The 11,906-nt window shown below is 46.5% G+C and overlaps 5 protein-coding genes across 5 annotated transcripts; 3 read left to right on the top strand and 2 right to left on the bottom strand.

Annotated features, from left to right (window-relative positions):
• Nucleotides 1–714: 714 nt before the first annotated feature.
• On the top strand, nucleotides 715–2,347 carry FSUBG_6269 (polyamine transporter 4; the record flags this gene model as incomplete). Its single annotated transcript, XM_036684449.1, has 4 exons — nucleotides 715–923; nucleotides 971–1,354; nucleotides 1,404–2,155; nucleotides 2,205–2,347. 4 exons carry the CDS (start codon nucleotides 715–717, stop codon nucleotides 2,345–2,347), a joined length of 1,488 nt encoding a protein of 495 aa, XP_036538141.1.
• Nucleotides 2,348–2,445: 98 nt separating this feature from the next.
• FSUBG_6270 (inorganic pyrophosphatase) lies at nucleotides 2,446–3,728 on the bottom strand (the record flags this gene model as incomplete). The annotated part of the gene is made up of 7 exons (XM_036684451.1): nucleotides 2,446–2,769; nucleotides 2,815–2,876; nucleotides 2,922–2,988; nucleotides 3,040–3,100; nucleotides 3,148–3,331; nucleotides 3,387–3,546; nucleotides 3,594–3,728. 7 exons carry the CDS (start codon nucleotides 3,726–3,728, stop codon nucleotides 2,446–2,448), a joined length of 993 nt encoding a protein of 330 aa, XP_036538142.1.
• A 1,085-nt stretch (nucleotides 3,729–4,813) lies between these two features.
• Nucleotides 4,814–5,284, top strand: FSUBG_6271 (uncharacterized protein; the record flags this gene model as incomplete). The annotated part of the gene is made up of 2 exons (XM_036684452.1): nucleotides 4,814–4,874; nucleotides 4,923–5,284. 2 exons carry the CDS (start codon nucleotides 4,814–4,816, stop codon nucleotides 5,282–5,284), a joined length of 423 nt encoding a protein of 140 aa, XP_036538143.1.
• Nucleotides 5,285–6,447: 1,163 nt separating this feature from the next.
• Nucleotides 6,448–6,864, bottom strand: FSUBG_6272 (uncharacterized protein; the record flags this gene model as incomplete). The annotated part of the gene is made up of 2 exons (XM_036684453.1): nucleotides 6,448–6,588; nucleotides 6,640–6,864. 2 exons carry the CDS (start codon nucleotides 6,862–6,864, stop codon nucleotides 6,448–6,450), a joined length of 366 nt encoding a protein of 121 aa, XP_036538144.1.
• Nucleotides 6,865–7,918: 1,054 nt separating this feature from the next.
• On the top strand, nucleotides 7,919–8,600 carry FSUBG_6273 (uncharacterized protein; the record flags this gene model as incomplete). The annotated part of the gene is made up of 5 exons (XM_036684454.1): nucleotides 7,919–7,921; nucleotides 7,973–8,237; nucleotides 8,295–8,309; nucleotides 8,367–8,524; nucleotides 8,574–8,600. The coding sequence occupies 5 exons, from the start codon at nucleotides 7,919–7,921 to the stop codon at nucleotides 8,598–8,600; spliced, it is 468 nt and encodes a 155-aa protein (XP_036538145.1).
• Between the last annotated feature and the right edge of the window lie 3,306 nt (nucleotides 8,601–11,906).

The following is an 11,906-nucleotide window of genomic DNA, read 5'->3' on the forward strand; positions in this document are numbered from 1 at the left end:
TATATTTAACTATATAATAATATATAGTTAAATAGAAAGTATATTAAGCTATAAATAATATATTTCTTTTTAATTAGTTAGATTAAACCTACTATATAATTTCTTTAGCTAAAAAAGGTTAACCTAATTACTACCTTAGATTAAAGAAAATAAGGCTCTTTTAATTAATGCTAGATTGCTTATTATAACCAATTTACGCTTTGCATAACACCCAGTCAACCAACTCTTACATGATCGCACGGAGGTGATTTCTAAGCTCTATAGAGAGAAAGACGATGAAATGTCGTATATGCCCTTTAGAGATAGTATTAACCGACGGGAATAACTCTTGGCGCTCTGGGCATATCGCAAATGCCATACTTCCCATGATGGATAACCGAGGCATACAACATCAAGTACTTGCCCAGAAGCTTTATAATCGGGCGAATCAACACATTTAATAGGTCAAGCTTACTGACGCGACTATGATCATTAATCCAAAAGCCGAGCTATTCGCAGCGACAGGGTGCGCGCGACCAACGAGCGTTGAGAAGCCGATCAGTAATCATACAAACAGGACGGGGAAATTTACATAAATCTCCAACGCGGCACCATTTCCGCAATAACAATTTATAATGCGATCTATATTTACAAATCCGTCGGGGTTTTGGCTGGGGTGATAAAGGAAAGCGTCGAGAATAGAATTTAAAGCATTAAAACTGAACAAACCTCATCATGGAGAAGATTGACGATACTGGTATTATGGGCGATGCGTCGCTTGGGAACGACTCTGCGACGGAGGGCGAGATTGAGGCTGCGAGACCGAAGGAGCAGGGGGAGACTGATGAGTTGGATTGGGATAATAGTCCTCATAATCCTTTCAATTGGCCAGCGTGGAAGAAAGCTCTTCAAGTCGTGATGCTATCCTCAGCAGCTCTTCTAGCGTAGGTCCACCCCATCCCCAGAGTGTCTATGTAAACTAACATCTCAGATCAATCGGAACATCAATAATGAGTCCCGCTCGCACAGAGCTCATGATCGAGTTCAACGTCAGCAGCACCGTCGCCCTCCTACCTCTAACACTCTACGTCCTCGCCCTCGGCTTCGGGCCTGTAATCGGCGGCCCGTTATCGGAAACTATAGGTCGCTATCCCATCTACGCAGCGAGTGTTCCTCTCGGTGCACTATTCACTATGGGTGCAGGTTTCGTGCACAATATCGGAGGGCTGAGCTTTCTGAGATTCATGGCGGGTTTATGCTGGGCGCCTGTGCTGGCTGTTGCGACGGGGACGTTGTCCGAGACCTTTACGCCGAAGAACAGAGGACCTGTTTCAGCGGTTTTTATCCTAATGCCGTTTCTGGGTCCGGGGTTAGGGTGAGTTTTGGAAAGGAAGTGTTGAGGACCTGACTGACTTTCTACTTAGACCAGTCATAGGCTCTTTTGTGGTGAATCGAAAGGGATGGAGGTGGACGCAGTGGACGTTGGTATTCTTTTCGATACTGGCTATGATCATCACTGCGTTCTCGCACGAGACGTTTCATCCAGTTATCAAGCGACGACTTATGAAGAAGAAGGGGATGAAGGTTGATGACTCCCCGCCGATGGCTGCTCGACTCAAGATGTTTGCCCTCGTGGCAGTTGTTCGACCTATTCGCATGCTTCTGCTAGAGCCTATCACTGGATTCATCTGTCTGTACGTGGCAGCAGAGTTTGGAACACTTTTCAGTTTTTTCGCCGCCGTTCCGTATACTTTTGGAAGAGTCTACCAGTTCTCCATCGAAGAGTCAGGTCTTGTCTTCCTGTCCATCCTCATAGGCTGCTTTCTCGGACTCATTACCGTTATCCTCTGCGACGTCTTCCTATATCGAAAACAAGCGTCGAAATACCCACCTCATCAGATCCCACCCGAGCATCGTCTTTACCCCTCAATGATTGGAAGTATCGGATTGCCAATCGGATTGTTCTGGTTTGCTTGGACCGTACGACCTGGCGTTTCTTGGGCAAGCCCCGCTGCATCGATGATCATCTTTGCTTGGGGAAATCTCTGTGTGTTTGTTAGCACCGTGCAGTATATCACTGATACGTATCACGGGAGTGTTGTTGCAAGCGCCGCTAGTGCCAACAGTCTGGCGCGATATGGTTTCGCAGGAGTATTTCCCCTGTTCACGATTCAGAGTGAGTTCCCACACCCATCTTTGCAAGAATAATCGCTAATTTTAAATAGTGTATGAGAAGCTGGGTATTGACTGGGCTAGCAGCCTTCTGGCCTTCGTGGCATTGGTCCTGCTGCCAGTTCCGTGGGTGTTGTTCAAGTATGGCCCAAACATCAGGGTCAAGAGCGCCTATGAGACGGTCAAGTTCAATTAAAATAGAGGCATTCAGATATGAGAAATGCGTTTTAATATGTTCTATAGAATTATAATACTCTAATATATGTTGTCAGTACCAGGTCGTGGCGCATTGTCTTAGTTTTTAGGAAGTTGAATCAACTTGTAGTCCTTATCAAGGTAGTACCACAAATCGTACTTCGCTGGTCTCTCCGCAGCAGGAAGAACATTGGACTTGACAGGAATACCGAACTTCTTGGTAGCATCCTTGCTCTTGATATAGCTCTTGTAGCTCTTGGTGCTGGTCTGGTTGTAGTTGATCTCATTAGAGTCAACCTTTCCGCGTACGAGGTCCTGCCAGTCGCCGTGGCTGCTCTTGATGGTCTTGGTCATGAACTTGGCGTTTTGGTAGTCCCCGCCAACGATCTCGAGAACACTGTCGCCGCGGGCGACTTTGTAGTACTGCTGCGGTTAGTGAGTCTTTGGGTAAAGGGGCGAAGAGCTTACGGTGAACCAGTTATAGAAGGTCTTGGCCAGACCGGGACGGTACTTTTCGAGATCCTCGACGGCTGCGACTGTTAGATTTAGTTGACCAGAGAGGTGATAGCACTTACAGTCGACCAGAGCAGCGAGAGGGTCCTTGGTATCAATGGCAATGACTTTCCAGTCAGTCTCGCCACCCTTTACGCCTCAGTCAGCAGTCGTTTTGTGTTAGCCATGTACTAGACTTACGTCGTTCAATGCAAGGCCACCAAGGACCTTGACAGACTTGACCTGTCCAACGTGGGCAGGCCTATATACAAGTCAGTCTTTGCTTTCTCATTCGCGAAGAACACTCACGCCTCGGTGATGTCGAACAGATCAATGGGATCGTTGTCACCAGGGTATCCAGTGAAATCGTGGTCAAAGTTGGGACTCTCCCAAGTCTGGGGGATGGATCCATAGTGGAATGGGTATGACTTGTGAGGCCAGACACTCTCAACGAAACGAGGGGCCTTCTTCTTGTCATCGTGGAAGATGGGGTCTGAGGTCAATTAGTATTGTAAAATTGTACTGTGCGATATGGAGTCACCACGCACTGAGAGGCTCATCACGACGAGTCTCAATCTTGCCATCCGTCCATCGGGGAATCTCAACAACGTAGCTCACGATGCGATTATTGCCCTTCTCAGGGTACAAGGGAATATCGTGCCAGAAGGAGATAGGCTGCCCATCTTTCTCCAGCCAAACACGCCAGTCCTGCACAACTTAGCAACTCTCTCCATCAACCACTGAAGATGACTTACAAGAGTGTTACGAGCACCAACTTCACGAAGCGTCAGGGAATCATAGTCAAACTCCTTCGCCCTCGGCGCAAGCGAAGAACCAAGAACCAAACAAGGCAATAAAGCCAAGTGAACAAGCAAAGAGGTAGCTACCATTGTGAGAGATGTTCGAGCCCGGAGAAATAGAAGGTTAAAGTTACATTGGGTTCCTTTTAAGCTTGATTCAAATAAAGCCAAGACGGATATAACTCGCGTGAGTGTTTTTGCGGCTCCTCGGTGACCAAAAATGGAAGATCGTTATCGGCTCGGATCGGGAGGGCTTATAGATCCAACGACGATGCGGATTTGATGCACGTGGAGTTGGAGTGTAGGTCTTGGGGGGGCTTTTGGTGTAAGTCTGTTGGTGGTTTGGGGGACACACGTGGGGAGGGTGAGGATGGGTAATTTTATTGAGCATGAGCTACTGCAGGCCAAGTTGAATCGAACACCAATGATTCCTGTGAAGATATCATCTTGGCTTGGCTATTCTCTCATAAGAGAACGGTAACTGCTCTTTGATAGCTTGTGTCAATTGAGTCATCTCATTGGGTATCTCCAACTAGTGATGTGACTGGCTATCGCACGTGCTCTAGCTAAGGTTGCGGGGTAAAAGTCAACACCATTGCTAGGGAGTAGGTACTGAATTAAGGAAGAACTAAGTGAATGAATAATACGGCAACGAAGAATATGTCTGTATATGTGTGTTTCCAAGCTCATGTTCAGGACCTCTTGCCGACGGCCCGTGTGACGTGGCAGATCCCCTACTAGTTCATCAATAGTGTCTTTGCGGCAGAAACGATAGGTTCGTTTAACGCTAACGTCACGATAGTCTTCAGCTCTCAGCTATATCGACCCAAACAAGACATGAACGACACTTCAAGCGTTCTAAAAGCTGATCACATACCATTCAGGCTTTTTGTCTCATTTTGAATTGAGTTCCATTCGCTGAGTGATTCTGACCGATGCGGGGCTGGCCTCATTGAGGTCCAAGCAACTGATACATGCAGGAAACGATCATATTCAGCCAGCCACATTTATACGCTTTGATACCATCGACAACGAAATGATGATGTTTCGATTTTGAGAAGGGAGACTGAAAGATATAAGTATGGGAAGAAGATGCACGCAATTTCATAGCAGCCTTGCATCATTTCTTTACCGCCGTTATATCTAAAGCCACACAAGAATTCACCGTAACTACAATGCTTCTCAAGATCCTTGTTTCCATCACAGCTGCCGTTGCAGTCACAGCATCAGCCATCGGTAAGCTACTTGCATAACCCAGCAACACAATCAACTAATTAGTGCCAGACAAACCAGTCGGTGCTTCTGGCTGTCGGTGGGAGGGTACAGCTCCTTACTGCGCAGGCGAGTGTGACGCCGGCTGGACTGAGAGGGGACGTAGTCAATGTGGTGACGGTAGCTGCTGCTGGACTGGAAGCAAAGCCCTCTGCTGCGAAGATGAGGATGTCGTCAAGGAGTTGGTAAAGCAGCAGGACAAAATTGGTGTTACTGGTTGTAAGTGGCAGGGCACAGCTCCTTACTGCGAAGGCGAGTGTGAAGCCGGCTGGAGTGAGAGGGGACGTAGCCAATGTGGTGATGGTAGCTGCTGTTGGACTGGTAGCAAGGCTCTGTGCTGCGAAGACGAGGATGCCGTCGCCCAGGACCTCTAGATGAGCGACTATTGGGAGGCAAGTTCATTTATTTGAACAGCTAGTATGGCAATTGTCTGTGAACATAACTTGATGTCTCATGTTGCCATGTACAATAAGCGTCGTAAGTGCAAACACTCAGTGTTTAGATGAAGAAGCGATAGGGTGTTCGATGCATGTGCATCCAGTTGCAGAGCATCCGAATATAAACTGGAATGCTGGGTCCTATTTCGAAGATGACGGCGGAGTGACCGAGTGGTTAAGGTGAAGCACTCGAAATGACGATATGCTTTGGTTTCGGCCGCGCAGGTTCGAATCCTGTCTCCGTCGCATGTTTTTTTTGTGATTTTTCCCTCTCAATCCCTAACTGGTAACGATGACAGCGCTAGACCCTTTTTTGGTTGTACTTGACAGGGGAAAATCGCCGAATGAGATCTGTAACTCTTGCGTTAGTGAGTCTGTTGTTGTCCTCTGCGGACTTTTTTTGGCAAATTGACAATTAGCGCATCCTCCTTCTAGCTTGAGAAGGCCATCTGTATCAATGTATTCGTTGACGACACATTAAGCAAAACGCCCTTCACCATTCCGGCAATGTACACATGCATTCTTAGGCTTCATCAAGTACCCATGCAATTGAATGATCACGCCCGATGCGTTCTGAGACGATTTTATAGTGAACGTCTTATTCTCTCTAAGCTCCATCGTGCGAATGTTCTATGAGAAATACGTACTTATCCATCATTCTTGACTCCTTTGTCTCGAATCAGCTTCAGCTGACCTTTACATTTCACAAATATTATAATTCGCAATCTTCTGCAGAAGTATATAAGATATTCCACTTCGTCTACACCCAAATGGTGGGTTTATCTGCTTTTGACATTTCGCACTCGAGACTCTACGAAAGCGTTGTTACGCCAGAATTAAGGTTGTGGGGTTCGCCTATACCCGTCCTATCATAACGTCAATGCACCTTTTCAATGAAGAACTTGATGGTTCGTAACGACTTGGACTTATGTTCAAATGTATTTAAATATATCAAGATCGATAGTGATCTGCGAGAAATTGGTAATATTAGATATGATTTCGTGTATCATAATGATGATCCCATCGTGGGATTAATACCACCAGACTTGAACTCCTGTTTAAAAAAGAAAGCAAAAAGAAAACCAGATGCGTCCAGACTCTCAAGCAAATGCGATAAGGTCATCGCCAATAAATTGAGGGCCTGCTTCAACATATGCCCTGTTCTTCTTATTTGTGAGAACCTTGGACGTCGTATCTTGACCAAGGTTCTCGCCAGTATGTGTCTGGCTCTCTTTTAAGCTCTGCACGTAAATGTCAGCATGAGTACGCTGCACCCCAGACACGAGACTAACCCTGAGATGGAACATCTCATCAGCTGCCCACTTTTGAAGACGTGGGAGGGTCATTGGATCTGATGGGCTCCCGAGCCGAGCTCTCATCAGAAAGTGCTGGAACTGGCGTGTCCCGCACCACTTCTCAAAGTCATCGCGTTTAGCTGCCGCGATGGCAATGAGGGCCTCTTCGGTAATGACCTTGCCGTTGGCAAGGTACTTCATGTCTTGCTTTGATAAAGACATCGTTGTTTGTTGGTAGAGGTGATGTCTTGGACTGGTAGTGGTGAGTGATGAAGGTGGGATGGTTATATGTGAATAGAAAAGGCTTGGGAAGTGGGATTCGGAGAATGGTAAGAGTAAAGAAGTAAAGATGTGGAAAGGGGGGGAACAAGGGGTTTATATAGTAATTGGGAAATAGTAAAGGAGAGAAAGGTATATATTATGGGATAAAGCTAGACAATAGAGACTGCCATGGGATAACTCAGAATACCAAGTATAATACACTTATCCAATATAATGGTAGTCAAATAACACCATAAACTTTTCTCAAGCATTTGAGCTCGTATTCTGAGAGATAAAGCTAAGTTGAAAAGTTTGAGAATCTATCTGTGCATTCAGAAGTCACTTGTCAACTGGCATGAAGGGGTCCAGTGGCAGGCAATGAACGCTTTCAAAAGAAACCGTATAGATCTTTACACATCTTGGACTTATTTAAGCCTGGCACTGAGAATACTCTAATATGATATTGAAGAGTTTATCGTCGGTTTCCAATACACTCCCGCACGGGAAAATTGCGAAGGCACCTCTGGAGCTGTCAATCGCCACTCCTGATTCCAACCTTCAAGGTCGATGAAACTAGGAGCCCTCTTCCGACAGAGCTGTCAATCAAACTTGTAGTCTTCGTACACCAGAAACTTCAGTGCCAATTATACATCAAAGTATAATGACGAGAAGCTTTAGACTCTACAAGCTTAAAAGGCCTGCGAGCCAAATACGAAAGGGGATGCGAATAAGCTACAAAGGCAAAAGGTTCTTTCTCAAAAGAAATAAAGGAACTTGCAAAGTCATTTCATTACCTTATTTGGGGATGAATAAATTACAAGTCTTTATACTCAGATAAAGTTTTGCCCCTAACTTTTATACCAAGGTGTAAGTAAAACTTGTATATTAATCCAGCACTTTAACATTATATCATAAATTCTTATTCTTTAGAATATTTCTGACACATTCTATAACACGAATTCCATCTTTCTCAATCAAGATACAACTCCACGGAACACGAGCAAAGCTCGACACAATGGTATGAGTCTCCCAAGCTCGTTAGACATGGCATCTAATTTCAGACTCACAGAATCGTATTTTCCACAAACCTAGCCCATATTTCCTCAGCAACAGCGAATTATTAAGCCTTAAGCACATGAACCCAAGCAAATCTTGCCTCGACAAGCTCGATAAAATGCCCTTGAGCAAGTTCAGCGAATTCTTTTACTGCGACCCGCCGTTTCATAGGTTCATGTGCTATGTTGTCAGGGTCCAAATCGGTACTCCAGAAATGGTCGCGTACTGGCTCATGAAGAACTGGGCTGCAGAAGTACGCGAGGAGGTCTACGGTGTAAGTTCATTTATGGTTTTATTTAGAAAAAAGAGGGAATGATGCTAACCATGCTGAACAGGAACCGAAACCGGATGTAATGAATCTCACTATCTAGGATATGCGTGAGCTCTCTCGACTAGCAGGGTGACAGATACCAGCCTCGCGAAACTCGAAACCATGGACGACGAGGACTTCTCTGTGTACATGGCAGATGCGAACTTCAACAAGTTCGTGACCCAAGTCGTGAGACTCAGACTGGAGTTTCCTCCTAGTCTCAGGATGGGCGTAGCCAAGTTGCGTGCTCGAATGGTAAGTCAGATACTCAAAGACCAACGACATGTGCTGACTCTCAATTCAGGTCTCTGATGGATTACTGACGGTCTAATACGGCGGCGAGCTCACTTCTAACTAAATCAAGGTACTGACGAAAAGACGAGTGGATTGATATTCCGTGAAATATCGATGGGAATTGAGTGCTACGAGATTGCATCGAGAAGGTTTGGAGCTGTGTTGCATAGCTAATCCATTTGGATACGTTCTTGGTATATCGCAGGCGAGAACCCGTAGTCTGCAGAGCATGGATATGGTGCTACGATGCAGCAAGGAGCTGTCGAGGGACCGAAGACCTACAGGCCTATTTCCAAGCCATCTCTCCTCATCACTCAAGAGAGCTGGCAAAGAGAATCCCGATTCAACAGTATATTCGAGCCAGTATAGTAAAAGGTCTATTCGATGCTGTACTTCTTATCCCAGCAGCGTAGCAGAATACCAGTGGTTCAAGTGAACCTGGTGCCCTTGTCTGAGGTGTCATTCAGGAGAAAGGTTTTTTGACGCATCGCGACCAGGAAACTCCACCGTACGTCGTTCCTCTACCATAAAATTAAGATTGAAAACTAGAATGATCTTTCAATTCAAAGTTCCTGTTCGCGGTTCCTTCAGATCCTCTTCCAGTGAAGCGATCGATTCAGCGGTCAACTCGACTACCCGGTAGCTCCAAGAACAAATAATACATTCTACCACGAACAGAATCTTGAAGCGAGTACTCTGCTCAGATGTTTGTTCTGTATCGTATGAAGCTTTCCTTCTCTCTAATTTATTATATAGACTTTGCTTTGGTTCGTCAACTCGATATTACCCAAGCTCAAATTCTTCGAGGTGCGATCGTCATGCTATCGACATGTTTACAGCACACTTCACGAACTACATTCACGACCAATTTCCTGGTACTTCATATCATTTATTGAGGACATTCACAGCACCGAAGACTGGTACAATAAATATAGCACGAGGACATGATTGGGAATGGCACAGCCTCGTGCCCAAACGGACGAGCAGCGAAATTTGCCTACCCTAAACCTTTCACTTCGCGAACATATAACATTAAAACTCAACCGCTTCAACTATATCAGTTCGAATGGATCAGACACTCGGCGCACACGTAATTACATTCATAGGAATGAAATCCACGGGGCTGGCATTCGTATTACTAACGATTTGCGGGTTTGAATGGCTCGAGAGCTTGAAAGCTCACCCTCAGATGGACCTACAACCTACGAGAATCTCAACAAATGCTACAAGTAATTCGCCTACAGCCGAAGCCAGTACATGCATGCGGATACATTCGTTGAGCCATGTCGAATCCTCTCTTCCGAAAAACACCGAAGCCATCTTTGCCCTACGACGCGCAATGTCCCGGCCTAGCTTCTTGATACCGGGTACAACAACAGCCAGCATCACAACACCTCTGTATACCTTACCCTCAAATGGTCTACAACACATTAATTGAGGCATATAGACACGTCGACTCACCTCCCCCGACATCCCATCCCCTCTCGCCACAATAAGGCCTCGTTCTACCCCAGGCGGTAATTCCGCATACTCATCCCGTGAAACTGATTGGACGAGCCAAGTGTGATATCTCTTACAGCAGCGAGGCCAGAACAACTCTACCCCAGAAACCGGTGAGGCCTAGCTACAGAGCGGTCCCAGGGGATCGAGGCCAACGCAGCATGGAATACCATTGAACTTGGCAGCCTCGTGGAGCAGGTGATACATTATCGTGGCTATCTGAGAGGAGACAGGTTCCTCCCCCACACGCGCGCGCGATACAACTCATTGATTGTGACAGCCTTGACCACGGGATCAGGATCTGGGCGAATGAGCATCCGCCACACGGCGCGTCAAATTCAATGGTGAACAGGGCGGGGGAAAAGATACTTTCTTTTTGGATGAACCAGCAAGGTACAGTACTGTATTTTACTGTACAGTGAAGCAAGGGAGAGGAGAGAAAGGCAAAAAAGCAACAATGCTTCAGCGGTGAGGTGAGCTGCAATGGCAGGGATTCATCAGCGCTTTCATTCCGACAACACAGCGACAACGATACCTTGAGCGAAGGATCGAAGCCCGAATATTTCGACGATTGCAGCGTGTCAGCCTTGCATTGCAGATGAACTTGGCTTTGTCACTATTGCAGACGTCAACAAGTCGCCTCTTCCACCGTATAGAAATCTTGGCTGATGTACCCTATAGCGTGCAGATCGCAAATGGTATCAGCACTCTCAAGCTCCGACCAGAACGCATAATTGCTTCGCTCAGCCCTTTCCACCTTGCGATCGCCGTCGCAGATGCCTTATAGTGAAAACTAGCCTCATGTTCATCTGCATTTGCAAATAAAATAAAGAGAAGCAAGGACAAGTGAAGAGAAATTGTGGAGTTGGTGATGGAAGGCTTCAGATGGGTTGAGCGTAGCCAGTTCCCTGCAGGCTTCTCAATCTGTACTCAACGACAGCTCAGCCCATAGCAGCAAGAACTCAGCTCCGGAAACAGAAATGGACTTGGTACCCTTGAGTTCCGTTCCAGAGAAATGCGGTGTCCATGCCCAGCAGGACCCGCGAGACCACGTGCCTTGCCGAGGCGAAGTTGTTTCATCCAAATGACAGAAACAGGTCACCAAGTAGTTCGGACGATTTGATGGCGGGATGAAGTGGTATCCGCTGGCGCGAGGAAAGCCAGTCCTGCGTTATCACAGGCCTGCAAAGGTCAGACGATTTGGCAGACAGCGTCGAATACTGCACAAGTCAACTACAACTGCAACTGCATTGAGTTCAGGACAGGCAAAAAAAGTGCCTGCAGTAACTTTAGAAGTGCCCAATGGCTTTGCATGCAATACGCAGGATCCTGAGAGCAAGTCAATGACAACCTCTTGCATTCAGACCTGAAATGCCGAATATCCCGTGCCTCAAATTTCCGTGCTTACGATGAGCAGAATCTTGCTAAGCAAAGGCTGAGACCGACATGTGCATCGCGTCGCGCCGCAGCATATGAGAGGAGGATTGGTTGTGCCTCAATGCCATGTCCCAGTTCATAAAGTCAGCCGCACGAGAAGCCATGGCCACACACACCCTTGTCGCGATCGTCAGGAACGAGACACACCAAAAGCCACCGGACCCCAATGCCCGCTGGCCGCGTCCCTCTTTAGGCATAGCCAGGGCAATTTCGAGGGTAAGCAAGGTGAATGTTGGAGAGGCTGAGAAGAAGAAAAAAGTCAGTCAGACACCGTTGAAAGCTTTTTCATCAGAGTTGAGACATTGTTCCTCTCCCTGCGGCCGCTGAGATTAACCTTGTTCCTTTTGTGTGTTCCGTTGCAACCCTTCCAGTGAACCATAACCGCTGGAGTAATATGCAATAAGCA

This window comes from Fusarium subglutinans (genome assembly GCF_013396075.1).
Source record: "Fusarium subglutinans strain NRRL 66333 chromosome Unknown NRRL66333_c0000065, whole genome shotgun sequence".
Classification (NCBI taxonomy): Eukaryota; Fungi; Ascomycota; class Sordariomycetes; order Hypocreales; family Nectriaceae; genus Fusarium; species Fusarium subglutinans.